We start from the raw sequence: 18,129 nt of genomic DNA on the forward strand, positions 1-18,129 counted from the left end.
AAATAAGCAGGGTGACAATATGCAGCCTTGACGTACTCCTTTTCCTATTTGGAACCAGTCTGTTGTTCCATGTCCAGTTCTAACTGTTGCTTCCTGACCTGCATACAGGTTTCTCAAGAGGCAGGTCAGGTGGTCTGGTATTCTCATCTCTTAGAATTTTCCACAGTTTATTGTGATCCACACAGTCAAAGGCTTTGGCATAGTCAATAAAGCAGAAATAGATGTTTTTCTGGAACTCTCTTGCTTTTTCCATGATCCAGCGGATGTTGGCCATTTGATCTCTGGTTCCTCTGCCTTTTCTAAAACCAGCTTGAACATCTGGGAGTTCACAGTTCACGTATTGCTGAAGCCTGGCTTGGAAAATTTTGCACATTACTTTACTAGCATGTGAGGTGAGTGCAATTGTGCGGTAGTTTGAGCATTCTTTGGCATTGCCTTTCTGTGGGATTGGAATGAAAACTGACCTTTTCTAGTCCTGTGGCCACTGCTGAGTTTTCCAAGGATGCTGGCATATTGAGTGCAGCAATTTCACAGCATCATCTTTCAGGATTTGAAATAGCTCAACTGGAATTCCATCACCTCCACTAGCTTTGTTCATAGTGATGCTTTCTAAGGCCCACTTGACTTCACATTCCAGGATGTCTGGCTCTAGGTGAGTGATCACACCATCGTGATTATCTGGGTTGTGAAGATCTTTTCTGTATAGTTCTTCTGTGTATTCTTGCCACCTCTTCTTAATATCTTCTGCTTCTGTTAGGTCCATACCATTTCTGTCCTTTATGGAGCCCATCTTTGCATGAAATGTTCCCTTGGTGTCTCTGATTTTCTTGAAGAGATCTCTAGTCTTTCCCATTCTGTTGTTTTCCTCTATTTCTTTGCATTGATCGCTGAGGAAGGCTTTCTTATCTTTTCTTGCTATTCTTTGGAACTCTGCATTCAGATGCTTCTATCTTTTCCATTTCTCCTTTGCTTTTCACTTCTCTTCTTTTCACAGCTATTTGTAAGGGCTCCTCAGACAGCCATTTGGCTCTTTTGCATTTCTTTTCCATGGGGATGGTCTTGATCCCTGTCTCCTGTACAATGTCATGAACCTCTGTCCATAGTTCATCAGGCACTCTATCTATCAGATCTAGTCCCTTAAATCTATTTCTCACTTCCACTGTATATCATAAGGGATTTGATTTAGGTTATACCTGAGTGGTCTAGTGGTTTTCCCTACTTTCTTCAATTTAAGTTGGAATTTGGCAATAAGGAGTTCATGATCTGAGCCACAGTCAGCTCCTGGTCTGGTTTTTGTTGACTGAATAGAGCTTCATCTTTGGCTGCAAAGAATGTAATCAGTTTGATATCAGTGTTGATCATCTGGTGATGTCCATGTATAGAGCCTTCTCTTGTGTTGTTGGAAGAGGGTATTTGCTATGACCAGTGCATTTTCTTGGCAAAACTCTATTAGTCTTTGCCCTGCTTCATTCCGTATTCCAAGGCCAAATTTGCCTGTTACTCTAGGTGTTTCTTTACTTCCTACTTTTGCATTCCAGTCCCTTCTAATGAAAAGGGCATCTTTTTTGGGTGTTAGTTCTAAAAGGTCTTGTAGGTCTTCATAGAACCGTTCAACTTCAGCTTCTTCAGCATTACTGGTTGGGGCATAGACTTGGATTACCGTGATATTGAATGGTTTGCCTTGGAGACGAACAGAGATCATTCTGTCGTTTTTGAGATTGCATCCAAGTACTGTATTTCGGACTCTTTTGTTGACCATGATGGCTACTCCATTTCTTCTGAGGGATTCCTGCCCGCAGTAGTAGATATAATGGTCATCTGAGTTAAATTCACCCATTCCCGTCCATCGTAGTTCCCTGATTCCTAGAATGTCATTGTTCACTCTTGCCATCTCTTGTTGACCACTTCCAATTTGCCTTGATTCATGGACCTGACATTCCAGGTTCCTATGCAATATTGCTCTTTACAGCATCAGATCTTGCTTCTATCACCAGTCACATCCACAGCTGGGTATTGTTTTTGCTTTGGCTCCATCCCTTCATTCTTTCTGGAGTTATTTCTCCACTGATCTCCAGTAGCATATTGGGCACCTACTGACCTGGGGAGTTCCTCTTTCAGTATCCTATCATTTTGCCTTTTCATACTGTTCATGGGGTTCTCAAGGTAAGAATACTGAAGTGGTTTGCCATTCCCTTCTCCAGCGGACCACACTGTGTCAGGCCTCTCCACCATGCCCGCCCGTCTTGGGTGGCCCCGCAGGGCATGGCTTAGTTTCATTGAGCTAGACAATGCTGTGGTCCTAGTGTGATTAGATTGACTAGTTTTCTGTGATTATGGTTTCAGTGTGTCTGCCCTCTTGCAACACCTACCGTCTTACTTGGGTTTCTCTTACCTTGGACGTGGGGTATCTCTTCACTGCTGCTTCAGCAAAGCACAGCTGCTGCTCCTTACCTTGGACGAGGGGTATCTCCTCACCGCCACCCCTCCCAACCTTGAACATAGAATAGCTCCTCTAGGCCCTCCAGCACCCGCGCTGCCACCGCTCCTTGGAAATGGGGTCTCTCCTCCTGGCCACCGCCACTGGCCTCAGGCATGCAGCAGCTCCTCTCGGCCGCAGCCCCTGACCTCGATACATAGCCTCAGGTAGTTACATTTCTTAGTTCCCTTTTAATCCAGAACAGATTCCCTCTTTGCCCTTCCCCCAATTTTTAATGACATTGAATTGTGGAAGAGACTTAGTTGTCCTGTAGAATGCCTCTATGGATTTACTTGTTTGTCTCTTCTCCATATTTGTTTTAAGCTGGAGGTTTGATAAGGGCTTGCTCAGTCTTCAGTTCAGTCTCTCAGTCGTGTCCAGCTAACTCTTCTCGACCCCATGAATTGCAGCACACCAGGCCTCCCTGTCCATCACCAGACATCCTGGAGTTCACTCAGACTCATGTCCATCGAGTCAGTGATGCTATCCAGCCATCTCATCCCTGTCGTCCCCTTCTCCTCCTTCCTGCCCCCAATCCCTCCCAGCATCAGAGTCTTTCCCAGTGAGTCAACTCTTCGCATGAGGTGGCCAAAGTACTGGAGTTTCAGCTTTAGCATCATTCCCTCCAAAGAAATCCCAGGGCTGATCTCCTTCAGAGGACTGGTTGGATCTCCTTGAAGTCCAAGGGACTCTCAAGAGTCTTCTCCGACACCATAGTTCAAAAGCATCAATTCTTTGGCACTCAGCTTTCTTCACAGTCCAACTCTCACATTCATACATGACCACAGGAAAAACCATAGCCTTGACTAGATGGACCTTAGTCGGCAAAGTAATGTCTCTGCTTTTGAATAGACTATCTAGGTTGGTCATAACTTTCCTTCCAAGGAGTAAACGTCTTTAAATTTCATGGCTGCAATCACCATCTGCAGTGATTTGGGAGCTCAAAAAAATAAAGTCTGACACTGTTTCCACTGTTTCCCCATCTATTTCCCATGAAGTGATGGGACCAGATGCCATGATCTTCGTTTTCTGAATGTTGAGCTTTAAGCCAACTTTTTCACTCTCCACTTTCACTTTCATCAAAAGACTTTTCAGTTCCTCTTCACTTTCTGCCATAAGGGTGGTGTCATCTGCATATCTGAGGTTATTGCTATTTCTCCTGGCAATCTTGATTCCAGCTTGTGCTTCTTCCAGACCAGCGTTTCTCATGATGTACTCTGCATATAAGTTAAATAAGCAGGGTGACAATATGCAGCCTTGACGTACTTTTCCTATTTGAAACCAGTCTGTTGTTCCATGTCCAGTTCTAACTGTTGCTTCCTGACCTGCATACAGGTTTCTCAAGAGGCAGGTTAGGTGGTCTGGTATTCCCATCTGTTTCAGAATTTTCCAGTTTATTATGATCCACACAGTCAAAGGCTTTGGCATAGTCAATAAAGCAGAAATAGATGTTTTTCTGGAACTCTCTTGCTTTTTCCATGATGCGGCGGATGTTGGCCATTTGATCTCTGGTTCCTCTGCCTTTTCTAAAACCAACTTGAACATCTGGGAGTTCACAGTTCACATATTGCTGAAGCCTGGCTTGGAAAATTTTACGCATTACTTTACTAGCATGTGAGATGAGTGCAATTGTGCAATAGTTTGAGCATTCTTTGGCATTGCCTTTCTTTGGGGTTGGAATGAAAACTGACCCTTTCCAGTCCTGTGGCCACTGCTGAGTTTTCCAAATTTGCTGTCATATTGAGTGCAGCACTTTCACAGCATCATCTTTCAGGATTTGAAATAGCTCAACTGGAATTCCATCACCTCCACTAGCTTTGTTCATAGTGATGCTTTCTAAGGCCCACTTGACTTCACATTCCAGGATGTCTGGCTCTAGGTGAGTGATCACACCATCATGATTATCTGGGTTGTGAAGATCTTTTTTTTTTTTTTTTTAATTTATACTAAAATGTATATTGCCGAGTCTTAGGTCAAATGTTTTTGGCAAGAATTCTTTATCAGCGCTGCTGTGTTTTGTGTTGTGTCGCATGTGGACTCCCATACCTTTGTAAATGAGCTCAGAGTTCTTGTGCAGGCAGGGACATCTCTGTTAGTTCACTGCAAAATTGTGTTTTCTCCCTTGTGATCTGTGTCATAATCTGAAGCTGACACTTCAACACTGAATACCCAGTTTCCCAGTCACCTTTTACCTTTCAGTTTTAGCATCCACTGATGATCCTTGCCTGAATCAGTTATTTCATTAGAACTTACAAAAGAGTTGCTTTTAAAAATCTATTTTCTTCTACATTGTTGATGATGTTCTTCTCAGGATAAATGCTTTTTTAAATTTATACTAAAATATATTTCCTAATGTAAGGAGAGAATTAATTCTTATTCTTTCCCTCTATCAATTTTCAGAGTTAACCCAGGGATGATAAATGAACTTTGTTTTTGTTTTTATCCTTTCATTTAGACTCATCTTTTATATGGAACAATGTTTTAATCAATTTCAGTCATTATTCACATGCTCAAGTGGTTGCAGTTTCTTTAAACTGACTTTTGTTTGTTTTGATATAATTACCTTTGTCTTTGATTTCTGGCCCCCAAAATATTACCTTATACTGTGAGGTATAAAATATACATATTTTATATTATTTCTGTTTCAAATAATTAGTGTTTATTGCATTTGGAATTCTATTAGTATATACAAAATAAAAGAAAAGAGTAACATCCTTTTATTTAAGTTCATTTATCTAACATTCATTTTCCTTAATTCGACTGATATTTCTGTTTATGTACATTTTTTAAATTTTCTGTTCTAATTTATAGTGAATATTCTTTTTTACCTTCAACAGATTAAAAACAGTGCACAAAATGGTACTAGATAGAATGGAAATAGCTTGTATAAAATAGGAGGTAATAGGCCATACTCTCTGAGCAATGTCTATTTTTTCTATTTGAATTTCAAGCATCCCTATCATGATAGTCTGAATCTTCAAGAACTGAATGTTATATATATGTAAGTCAAGATAGTGAATGTGAATTTATACTGGATACAGTATACCTGGTTGAGAGATTTTTCTCTGATGCATAGTTTGAAGCCATAGTAAAGATGGATGGTTGAATTTACTTAGAATTAAGGTTCTGCCCAGTTGGTGTGACACAAATCCAAAGGATCAAAGAGTTTAAAACACTAGTAATAATAACTGGCATGGTGTCCCTTGGATTCTAAACTTTATCTGTGTCATGGACCAGGGATCTTAAAGGATGGTATTGAGATGGAGGAGGCAGAACTAAGTGAGAGGAATCTGACGTATACCTGGTCATAGGATCTCTGATTTGAGAAGTGGCACGTTTTTGGCGAGGTACCTGACACGGGGTGTGTACTAGCAAATGTTTGTTGAATAAATGAGTAACATGGTCTAGAAGTGGCTGAGATGTATTTGGGGAGAATATCACTTAAGATGAGGTGCCAAGGAGATGTGAGTCAGATATAAATTAAATCTGGATGATTTGGAAGTGACTCTGCCAAATTACTTGAACTTTGCAGTATGATAGATGAGTTGATTTGCCTGACTGATAACATTAAATTATAAAGACACGTCCACACTGATTTCAGAGCCAGACAGCACTGCTTTCAGTCGATAACTTAAAATTGATGTGTGGGGTCAAATTATTTAGAGCATATACCGTTAGACTTGTTTAATTGTTTTTCTTATTTCTCTAAGAATGTCTTACCTGTCCAAAAGGCGGCTTCACGAACTCTATGCATTTTTCTACGTTATAATCGTAAACAGGAACAGAGACATGAGGTGATTCAAAAATTAATTGAACGTGAGTAATCACTCTCTCTCATTTGGAGAACAGAAAGTAAATAAACTGGTTGGCCTTAGTTAGATTTGGCTTATGTTATCATATTGCTATGAATAATTAGGCCAGTATTGCTAAAATTTGTATTTGAGCTTTAGAGGCTAATTTCTTGTTTGTTTTAGAAATTTTTTTACAGGATCAGATCTTTGATGAATGAAAAATTCATCTACTTTAGACTACCTTTCATGAATTTCTACACTTGAGATGTTAAAATACATACACTTATCGTTGAAAACTCAGTTTCTATTCTAATGAATACAATTTGAAAATAAGATACAAGCAGGCTACCCATGAATCCAATAATTTGTTTTGTGTTCCTATATTAAATATTACAGAATGTGGGTTTTGTTCTCTTGAATAGACTTGATAGTACACTCAAATGTGAATCTAGTGAGCCGAAGTGGTTTATAATGTCTTAAAAAATTGTCAGTTAACAAATGCAAATATATTTTAATTTGCTATGGGCTAAAATCAAAACAAAACCTTTGGTTAAAGAATTAATTCTTGAAGTAGTGATAGACACCTATATATACTTAGTGAATTTGTTAATTATTGTGTACTTGCTTTGACCATAGTGCCTTAATGCTTTTATTAAACTATTATCCAGCATAGACAGGTAATGAGATTTTCTGGTTATTATAGTTTACCATTTTAAGTATGGATCACCACTTAAAAAAAAATTAGAGCACATAAAATTCTGTTTAAAGAAAAATTTTGCTCAATATACTTTAATCTTTCTTTTTTTTTTTTTACTGTATTTTAATTCAATTTTCAGTTTTTAGTGGTAGAGCCTGCCCTTTAGAATGTTTTATTTTGAATGGAGATTATATTTGGTTTCAAACATTAAGAATTTTGCTTTTGAACATGTGTGTAATAAGGGAGAAAAAATTATCCTTCAAATATTGACCTGAATTATTTTCAGTGATAATTTTGTTTATATATGATTTTATTTCAAAGCATTTTAAGAAAACCTAAGAGGAAGAAAACAGTTAACTTCATTGGTCAAAAGATTTTGAAGTTATACAGACCTGCATTTGAATTCTAGCTCTGTTCCTTTAACCTCTAAGAATCTCAGTACCTTATCTTTTAAGAGGAATAAATATATGCCCTTCCCGTTGGGCTTTCAGGATTTAATGAGATAATATGTTTCAGTACTTAGCACATAGCGGGTAGTAAAAAAAATAGTAGATATGTTCCTTCAATATTTAATAAATGCTTGAAGAATTGAATGTAATATTTAATAAATTTGTTTCTGTTTTTTATGCTTTCATTAATTCAGGGGTATATAATATGATTTTTTCCCCTTATCTCTTATTTGTGCTAAGCAAATTGTGGGTATAAAAAAAATGTCATGGACTTAGTGATTTTTGTCACAGGAAATTTTATGTAGGAAAAATTAAAACGCAAAACTTTTTTGTTGTTGTTTCTAGAACTGGGCCAAGGAAAAAGTTATTGGAACAGACTCCGATTTTTGGATACCTGTGAATTTATTATAGAGATATTTTCCAAGTCATTTTTCTGTAAATATTTCTTTCTACCTGCTATTGAACTGACACATGATCCAGTAGCAAATGTAAGGTATGATACTAATCCAAGAATATATATTTGAAAAAACTGTATTTTTTAATGTATCTTATTCATGAATAAGAAACTGAGCTATTCAAAAGTGTTTTCTTAGTCTTGAAAATAATCAAGAACTGGTACTCGTTTTGAGATTCTTGGTAGTCTTAATTGAGCCTCAGTAGGACTTGAAAGTGTGATCTTCTAACACTCTCTGAGCCCTTTAGTTTACTGGGTTGACAGCTGTAGTCACAGCCAGACTGACAGGCTTCTCCAGCCACAGGGATACACACACTGACACCAGGAGAAGATTGAGTAGATATGATTAACTTATCTATCTTTTAAGCCTAGAGAAAAAAATAGTTCAAAGTTGGCTTGGAGAAGATCTGTCCATTTTTATAAGCCCCTTTATTCAGCGAAGCAGGGCTGTTTCCAAGTCTTTTTCTTTTCTTTTTCCTTTGTTCAGCTCTCTCACAGTTTTGAAATCCAGTAAATGGTAATTGGATTTGATTAATTAACTGTGAAGTTAAATGAAACAGGCCTGAAAATGGCTTGCTTGGAAATTGAAAAAAATGAATAAATTGTATTTTGCTTTCTTTTTTCTTCCTAAATAAGCATATTATTTTTTAAAAAAAAGTAGTGGTAAAATATACATAGCATAATACCATTTTAACCATTTTGTACAATTCAGTGGCATTAAGTAGACACACATGTACACACACAGTGTTTGAGTTATTTGTACATTGCATACTGATTTAAAGAGAATTTTAAACTGTCAGCCGTGAGGTTTGTGTTTGTGCTCTATGTCGGTGTTCCATGTGTGAGGAACTCACATCCGTAGGAGACACAGTCAGAGTCAAGACTTCCTGAACAGGACTACAGAGCTCCCTGCTGAGTATTCACACGCCAGCCACGCCTCATGCTTGTTTCATGCTGTGTGACATATGTGCATCTTTTATAAACAACTGATGTGCATTGTAGGCAACGTACAATCATTTAACACTTTTAACAGGAAGAACTGGCCAGGTAATAAGCATAGACTAATAGCATAGTTGTTGAGAAAGAAATATACCAAGAAGATTTGTCAAAAGATGTTGAAGAGTTCAGCCTGACAATGTTATGAGCATTATTTAGGAGGAACAAATCGAGATATTGGTTTTATTTTGTAGAGAAAATACAGAAAACATAACAGCATTGGCTTTAGTATTTTGTGCATCTTCCCTGTGCTGTATAAATGAGAGCTAAGGTTTCCTTGACTTGAGATTTAAATTAAAGTGGTTTTAAGTAGATTGAAAGACCCTGATGACAGTTCTTTAGAATTTATCTCTTGGTAAATAGATAATGGATCCAACCACATTGTAAACCTTTTGCAAATTGAAGTTGTGATTCTAGAAAAGCAGATTCCAAGAAAAGATTCTAGAAAAGCAGATTGCATTATCCCTTATCTGACAGTTCCCAAAAATTATTGGAAAGGGAATGAAATCATCTCTACTCAAGTCAGTGTGACTAGCAGCATAGCATTGACTCTAAGAGAAAGCAACCTGTCAATTCAAAAACCAAATGAAGATGAATATTGCTCTGTGAGTCTTGGTGGTTTTGTTGAGTAAGAGATCATCGTATAGCCATGTATCTTGGTTCTGACTCTCCTGCCTGTGCAGCTGCCAGCCAAAAAAAATGGATCCAGCAACACCATGTACTTTTGGATGCCAAAGCCTTCGCCCAGCTCTGTAGAGATGGGCGGATAAAATGGAAGCCGCCACAGGCAAGAGTGGCAGGATCGTGCAGGTTAGAAGGAGAGTGCCTGTAGCCACACTCTGTGACCTCTACACCAGCTGTGTGTCCCGGCAACTTACAGAACCTCTCTGTGCATCAGTTTCCTTGGTACTTAATTCATGGGGGTGTTCTGAGGAATAAATACCTGAGATAGTGTACATGCAAAATTTAGCTTACCTGAAAAGTGTGGTCCTTAATTTTGAAATCTTCATAATCTCCGGGGCCCAGGACTCTCATCGAGATAAATAATTGCTAAGGCTTCGGTAGCTTCTGTCGCATGTAGGTTTTCTAGATGTGCCTTGGGTTATAAAGAGTGAAGTGTGCATGGACTGCCAGTTGTTTCTGTTTTTCCTTAAGTCAATGTTTAAAATTAAAATCACCAAGTCTGGACAATATCAAGGCTAGAAAAAAGACTATTGGTATTCAGAGGAGCCTTCTCTTCAGCTGCCAGAAATGAAAACAATTCTCTTTGGGTGTGATTGGGACCTCTTAACTAAAGAAAGCATTACCACCATGCTTAGCAGTATCCGTGGCGAGTCCTGAATAAGTTTGAGACTATTATTGCTATGTACAGAGATGAAAATTCTGGGGAAGAAACGTCTTTTGCCTTTTTGGTTAAATAAAAGGCAAATTTTCTTGTATATGAGGAATCCTTGATTGAAGCTCAGCTGAGAAAGCATCCTGAGAACTCCAGGAGTGGGACTTAGTTGTCTCAAGCTTTGGCATAGAAATAAAAATATAGTATCTGGAGAGTGCTGAGACAAATGAATGAATGAATACAGCAGCCACAAATTAGACAACAGCCCTGGCAAAGCAATAGAGTTTTAGCTTAGTAAATAGAACATTTCCTGCACCACCTTTTCCTAGGAAGTTTTTTGTTTGGTTGGTAGGTTGTTTTTTTTTTTTTTTTTTTTAACTCTCCTGGAATTCTTCAGTTTGCTTGTTGCTTCCTTATCAGCCCATCTGGACCATGGTGGTGACATAGAAACTCTCCTTTTATCTCTCCTTCTCAAACTGCACTTGCTGCCTGGGTAATTCTCTGGGCTCCTGGTTCACATAGCATCTATGTTCTGAAGATTCCTGACAGCACATCTCCAGCATAGGCATCCACCCTGGACAGAAGACTCATCGAGCCAACTGCCCACTGCATTTCCATCAACTACCTAACAGGCTCCTCAGAGTTAATCTGTCCAGTTAAGCCACACCTTCCTCATCGACACTTGCTCTTTCTGCCATCTTCTTCATCTCAGTAAATAACCGTTTTGTCTTGCCACTTGCTCGGGTCAGAGCCTTGACCTCCTTTCTGTCATTCTACCTCCAGGCCCTCAGCACAACCTGCTGCTTGTATAAAATATTCAGATACAGGCCACTTCCCACCGCCTCACTGCTGCTTCTCTGGTTGAAGAACCAGAGTGATGGTGGTGCCACCATCATCATACTGGGTTACTGAATTACTGGATTCTGGCCTGGATTACTGAAAGAGCCTCCTCTATCCTATCCCTTCTGTCCTTGTCCACCTACAGTCTAATCTCAACACAGTAACCAGATGATACTTCCCAAATGTTAAGTTGAATCTTTTTACCCCACTGTGCAGAACCCTTCATGGCTTCTCATTGCTCTCAAAATAAAACCAGTTTCCAATCTGTAGTCGCAAGGCTCTGGATGATCTGACCTCCTATTTCCACACTCAGGCTTTTAGCTAAATTTGTTTTTGCTCTGTTCTCACCACTCTAGCCAGTTTGGGCCAATTTGTTAATTTGGGGCAACTCCTAAGGCAGGCTCCCCTCATAGGGCATTTGCTTTTACGATAACAGTCTTCTCTAGGTATTCGCATGGGTTAGTCCCCAGTTTACTATAAGTCTCTGTTTAAATGTCATTTTTTTTCAGTGAAAGCTTCACAGAAACCCTCTCTGACTACCTGTTTGAAACTTGTAACTCCCCCTCCTCTGGTACTCCTTCACCTTCCCTTGCTTTATCTTTTTCTGCAGCACTTACCACTGTTTGATGGACATATTACTCATTCGTCGGAGAAGAAAATGACAACCCACTCCAGTATTCTTGCCTGGAGAATCCCATGGGCAGAGGAGCCTGACGGGCTACAGTCCATGGGTCGCAGAGAGTCAGCCACGACTGAGCGACTAACACTTATTCATTTGTTTATCCTCTCTCCCTACCTGTGGACTAGAATGAAAGCTCTGTGAGAGAGCAGAGAATTGTGCTGATTTTATTCACTGCAATGTTTCAGCACCCAGAGTAATGAATGCTTGACTCATCATGGGCCCTCCATAGATATTTGTTGCATAATAAACTCTCAAGCTAGCTAAAGCTTGAATTTTCTTTCAAATTCATGTGACTATTATTCCAGGTTATTAAATTTACTCATAGGTTAATGCTTTTTAATTTATTATAGAATGAAACTTTGCTACTTGTTGCCCAAAGTGAAATCTACTCTGAAGATTCCTGCAGATAAGCATCTACTTCAGCAGTTGGAAATGTGTGTGAGAAAGCTCCTCTGTCAAGAAAAAGATAAAGATGTTCTGGCTATTGTAAAAAGAGTAAGTATCCCTCTTGCAATGGCATTTGTCTTTCTTGGGTTAAGATGATCTTAATCATAGCTTCACTATTTTTAACTTGATGGGCTAACAGTAGTATGTTAAAATATTTTAATCATTGCTAGAGTAGTAAGGATTTGGTGGATGTGTGCTCTAACTGAAGAGGGAAGTTCTTTTAGAAAGCACCCACCTGGTGGCTCAGCTGGTAAAGAATCCACCTGCAATGTGGGAGACCAGGTTCGATCCCCAGCTTGGGAAGATCTCCTGGAGAAGGGCATGTCAACCCACTCCAATATTCTTGCCTGAAGAATCCCCATGGACAGAGGAGCCTGGTGGGCTGTAGTCCATGGGGTCAGAAAGAGTCGGACGTCACGACTGAGTAACTAAGCACAGAGGGCGCTGAAACATTAAGCTTTTATTACTGGTAATATAAGCTCTATGAGAGAGAGCTTGCATTTTAGGTACTCTGTAAATACTTTTCAGCTAATAATGACTGTTTCACTCACCAGACTATTTATAAGTGATTATAATTGGTAAGACTTTGTTGGTAAAGTCACATTTGAAAGAAACTTAGCCCTGGGACTTCCCTGGTGGTCCAGTGGCCAAGAATCCACGCTCCCAATGCAGGGGGCCCGGGTTCATTCCCTGTCAGGGAACTACCCATATCCCACAACTGAGTCCCTAGCTAGGAACTTAGGCATGAAAGGGTTAGAAGGGCCTTCAGTGATCTGTTTGACTTTACAGAAGCTCTGGACCTAGAAATGTTAGGTATCAGCTTAAGATCTTATTAGTAAGTAAGTGGTAGCTCCAGGGCTGGAATGGAGACCTCTTAACCCTTTTCAACTATGTAACATTGTGTTTAATGGCTTTTTTGTTAGTTTTTTTTAAGCCTGTGATCTTATATGGATTGTTTGGCAGTGTTTAACACTGAAACAGTAAACATTTGGGTTAGTGAAGTCAAACTTGAAAATACTTGACAGTCTTTAAAATCTTTTTCGCCAAACATTTACCTGATGTTTTTATGAAATTAAGTCAAGTCATTATTTCTATGAATCTGAATGTGGAATTCAGGATACAGTTTTTGAGCCTTGCTTTGTAGTGAGAGAAATGAATTTATGTTATCAACAACTTGGTGTCAGTGATGAGGGGGCAAAAAAGAGAACCCTTTGATTTTATTTTCTTTTTTCTAGGGACCCTTGTGATGTTGCATAAGAAGCTTTTTAAAAAAGTGATTTGATAACTTAGTATTAATTAGTATAATTTTCTTTTACTGAAATGTAAATTCTCCTTTCATTAATTGAAATAATCAGAATACGCAGAATCTGGACATACATCTAAATCTTAAAACATAGATACACATACATTTGTTTTTATCAGATATGTCTGTCTTTACCATTTAATTACAGTAACTTTCAAAATAGTAAATATGAGACAATTACTTTTTAAAATAATTAGTTAATTTGGCTGCATGTTGCCACATGTAAGATCTCCCTTGTGGTGTGTGGGCTTAGTTGCCTGGCAGCATGTGGGATCTTAGTTTCCTGACCAGAGATTGAACTTGTGTCCCCTGCATCCAAAGGTGGATTCTTAACCCTTCCCCCACCAGGGAAGTTCTAGTTAGTATTTATATATAAACTGAAGAGATAACTCAAGCTGACCCCATAAAATAGGGGCAAAACGCTATAATTAAATAGATAGATTATTGAATGGATTATTCAGGAGTACAGTTCTTCTTTTAAGAACATTGCAGATGAGGAAGTCATTCTGTCTCATAAAAATTCTGTACTATAATGTTTATCAAACTGATGTATTGGTGTGGGGACCCCTCAAGAAGCTATTCAAAGCCTTGTGATAAAAATGAAATAGGTTAGTCTAGTCAGTTTTTTAAAGATGAAAAGTAATTTCATTTAAAAGGAATATTTCATGATGTGAATTACAACATTTTCATAAAATTTCACCATAAAAATAAAACCAAATAAATACTATGTTTGCAGTCAATAGCTTTGGACATATGAATAAACGTACTTGTATCTTGACCATCAGAGTTATTCCTGTAAAGAAGTACTGTCGTCTGTCAGAGATAGAACCCTGGATTAGATGGGCCGGTGTTTGATTGAAATAATTTATTTCAGACAGTGTATTCTGAAAGACATAAATTAAGAGAATGCTTTCAGAGCAAAATATTTTTTATTCATTAGAATGTCATAAGGATCAAAAGTTTCTGTGGAAAGGAACCAAGAATATTAAACCAAATGATAGCCTTTCACATAGTGGAGAAATCTCTTCTTTGGACCTCTCCTAGAAAAAGAGTCTTTTTGAGAAATGAGTAGTTGATTTAATTGCTGTTGAATTATTTTAAAACATTTTCTTTACAGACCGTGTTAGAGTTGGACAGAATGGAAATGTCCATGGATGCTGTAAGTATACTCCCTTTACCTTGTGTGGAAAGGAATCTTTAAAAATTGGCAGAGACTCATCATTACTGTTTCACAATTTCATTTTAAACTTTAAACTTAGTTTCAGAAAAAGTTTTATGAGAAAGATTTGTTGGATCAAGAGAAAGAAAGAGAAGAACTACTTCTTTTGGAAATGGTATGTTTTCACATGCATATACACCTACTCCTTTCTGACCAGTATTAACTGTGCTATGTTATTAAACTTAATAAATTATTTCAGTATCACACTACTTTTACTTTCTCTATAAATGACTAAAGAAGAGTCCTAATCTTTTGAAATATGTTCTTTTATGAACTGGAAGGAAAACTACATTTGAAAGCCTTTAAAAAAATACCTTCTTGAAGTATATTGACTTATGATTAACTGCAAATGCTTAATGTGTACAATTTGGTGAATTTTGACATATGGACATATCTATGAAACCAGCATATAAAATACCAAACATTGCTGTTCCCTCAAAAATTTTGTTGTGCCCCTTTGTGATCTACAACTAATGAATTGAATCTTTATTAGTACTTTTTGGGTCATGCTTCTCTCCATCAGCATAATTATTTTGAGATTCTTCTACATTGTTGTGTATATCAAGAGGTCACTCCTTTTTATTTCTAAATAGTAGCCCAAACTATGGATATACCACCGTGTTTTTGCATGCATGCTAAGTCGCTTCAGTCATGTCTGACTCTTGGTGACGCCATCTATAGCCCACCAGGCTCCTCTGTCCATGAGATTCTCCAGGCAAGAGTACTGAAGTGGATTGCCTTTCCCTTCTCCAGGTGATCTTCCTACCCAGGGATCAAACCTGCATCTCTTATGTCTCCTGCATTGGCAGGCGGGTTCTATACCACTAGTGCCACCTGGAAAGTCACTTACCATGTATATACCCCTTCCTTAATGGACATTTGGGTTACTTCTAGCTTGAGAATATTAGTGAAGAAGTCTTTGAGTTGATGTATACTTGGATTTCTTTGGGAAAATAACCTAGGAGTGGAATGGATGGATCATATGTTAAAGTATGCTTAACTTAAAAACAGAGACTGTTTTGCAAAGTAACTGCACCATTTTACACCCCCACGGACTGTGATGGAGAACTTCAGTTACCTCATATCCTCTGTAATGCTTGTTAGAGTGAGGGTGTAATGGTATCTCATTGCAATTTCAGATTGTATATCCCTGATGCCTAATGAGGCTGAGCATCTTTGCCTTTGTGTATTGGCCATCCTTATATCTTAGTTGATGAAGTCTATTTTCAGATTTTAAAGTGGGTTGTTTCTCTTCTTATTATCAAGTTGTAAGAGTTCTTCGTAAACACTGAATACAATTCCTTTGTCAGATACACATTTTATGAATATTTTCTTGGAGTCTGTGCTTCTTTTTTCATTTACTTAATGGTGTCTTTTGAAGAGCAGAAATTTGATATTGATCAAGTGCAACTTATATCCATGTTTTCTCTTAGCATAGTTCATGCTTTGTTTGTACCCAAGAATCCTTTGAAAGTAAAAGTGAAGTCATTCAGTCATGTCCAACTCTTTGCGATCTCATGGACTGTAGCCTACCAGGCTCCTCCATCCATTGGGTTTTCCAGGCAAGAATACTGGAGTGGGTTGCCATCTCCTTCTCCAGGGGGTCTTCCCAACCCAGGGACTGCATCCAGGTCTTCTGCATTGCATGCAGATGCTTTTACCTTTTGAGCCGCCAGAGGAAGCCCTTAGTCTGTCCCCAAATTATAAAGACCGTTTCCTGTTTTCTTCTAGGAATTTTAGTTTTAGGTTTTACATTTAGGTCTATGAATCATTTCAAGTTAATTTTTATGTTTTTTTTTTCTATCTGTCTAAGCAATTATTCTAGCACCAAACTTTCTTTTCTCCATTGAATTGCTTTAACACCTTTTTTTTTTTGTTTGTTTTAATCAGTTGTTCATATGTATATATGTGTGTGTATGTGTGTGTGTGTCTCTGCTTCGGGACTCACTATTTCATTCCACTGATTTATATGTTTGTCTTTCTGGCCATTCTAAACTGCCTTGAACACTGTGTAGTAATTATCAAAGTCAGATAGGATCAGTTCTCAAACTTATTATTTTAAGTTGCTTTGGCCAGTTGAGGCCCTCTGCATTTGATATAAAGGTTAGAATCAGTTTGTCAATTTCTAAAAAGCCTGAAATTTTAGTTAGGATTGTGTTAATTATCATTGATCTGTAGATCAAGTTTGGAAAATTGCCATCTAAACATTATGAGTCTTCTCATGATTGGTTTATTTAGTCTTTACTTTGCTTCTCAGTAGTTTTGGTAGTCTCAACTATGGCGTTCAAGGAAGTCTTTTGTTAGATTTATTTCTAGTATATTATGTTTCTTGACACTGAGGATGGAATTGTAGGTTTAAATTTTGCTTTCTAGTTTTTTGTTGCTGGAGCTTAAGAATACTGTTGATTTTTGTATATTAGCCTTGTGTTTTGCAGACATGCTGTTTTCTTATTTGTTCTAGAAGTTGGTTTTTAGATTCAATCAGACATTTTACCTGAGCCATTATGTCATCTTGAGGAAAGCTTTCTTATCTCTCCTTGCTGTTCTTTGGAACTCTACATTCGAATGAGTATATCTTTCCTTTTCTCCTTAGCCTTTCACTTCTCTTCTTTTCTCAGCTATTTGTAATGTCTCCTCAGACAACCATTTTGCCTTTTTGCTTTTGTTTTTCTTGATGATCTTGATCACTGCCTCCTGTACAATGTTACAAACCTCCGTCCATAGTTCTTCAGGCACTCTGCCTGTCAGATCTAATCCCTTGAATTTATTTGTTGCTTCCACTGTATAATTGTAAGGGATTTGGTTTGATTTGGGTCATACCTGAATGGTCTAGTGGTTTTCCCTGCTTCCTTTAAGTCTGGATTTTGCAATGAGTTCATAATCTGAGCCACAGTCATCTCCTGGTCTTATTTTTGCTGACTGTATAAACTTCTCTATCTTCAGCTGCAATGAGTATAATCAAGCTGATTTCATTATTGACCATCTGGGGATGTCCATGTGTAGAGTCTCTTCTTGTGTTGTTGGAAGAGGGTGTTTGCTATGACCAGTGCGTTCTCTTGGCAAAGCTCTGTTAGCCTTTGCCCTGTTTCATTTTGTACTCCAAGGCCAAACTTGCTTGTTACTCCAGGTATCTCTTGATTTCCTACTTTTCCATTCCAGTCCCCTATGATGAAAATAACATCTTTTTTTGGTGTTAGTTCTATAAGGTCTTATAGGTCATTATAGAACCATCATTCATTGCTTAGGACCCAAGTTTCCCTCTCGTTTTTTTTCCCCTTCAGCCTGAAGAATGAAGTGCAAGTATTTTTAGACAGATTATCTTAGTTTTCCTTTATCTAAAATGTCTTATTTTTGCCTTCCTCTTTAAGGGATATTTTTATTGAATACTGAGTTTTCAAGCCTTTTTTCATACTGTACTTAAAAGAATTATTTCTATCTA

At 38.0% G+C, this 18,129-nt stretch overlaps 1 protein-coding gene across 4 annotated transcripts in view; it reads left to right on the forward strand.

Moving 5' to 3' along the window:
- The window catches only part of PPP4R4 (protein phosphatase 4 regulatory subunit 4), a 103,583-nt gene that overhangs the window by 70,057 nt on the left and 15,397 nt on the right, over positions 1–18,129 (forward strand). For 3 of the 4 annotated variants that reach the window (XM_069559956.1, XM_069559958.1, XM_069559959.1), the window contains 5 exons: positions 6,187–6,292; positions 7,759–7,906; positions 12,072–12,216; positions 14,589–14,630; positions 14,731–14,805. In XM_069559956.1, coding sequence (XP_069416057.1) covers positions 6,187–6,292; positions 7,759–7,906; positions 12,072–12,216; positions 14,589–14,630; positions 14,731–14,805 — 516 coding nt within the window. The remainder of the gene's footprint in view (positions 1–6,186; positions 6,293–7,758; positions 7,907–12,071; positions 12,217–14,588; positions 14,631–14,730; positions 14,806–18,129) is intronic. The other variant, XM_069559957.1, reaches the window with a different exon arrangement.

Source organism: Ovis canadensis, chromosome 18 (assembly GCF_042477335.2).
Source record: "Ovis canadensis isolate MfBH-ARS-UI-01 breed Bighorn chromosome 18, ARS-UI_OviCan_v2, whole genome shotgun sequence".
Classification (NCBI taxonomy): domain Eukaryota; kingdom Metazoa; phylum Chordata; class Mammalia; order Artiodactyla; family Bovidae; genus Ovis; species Ovis canadensis.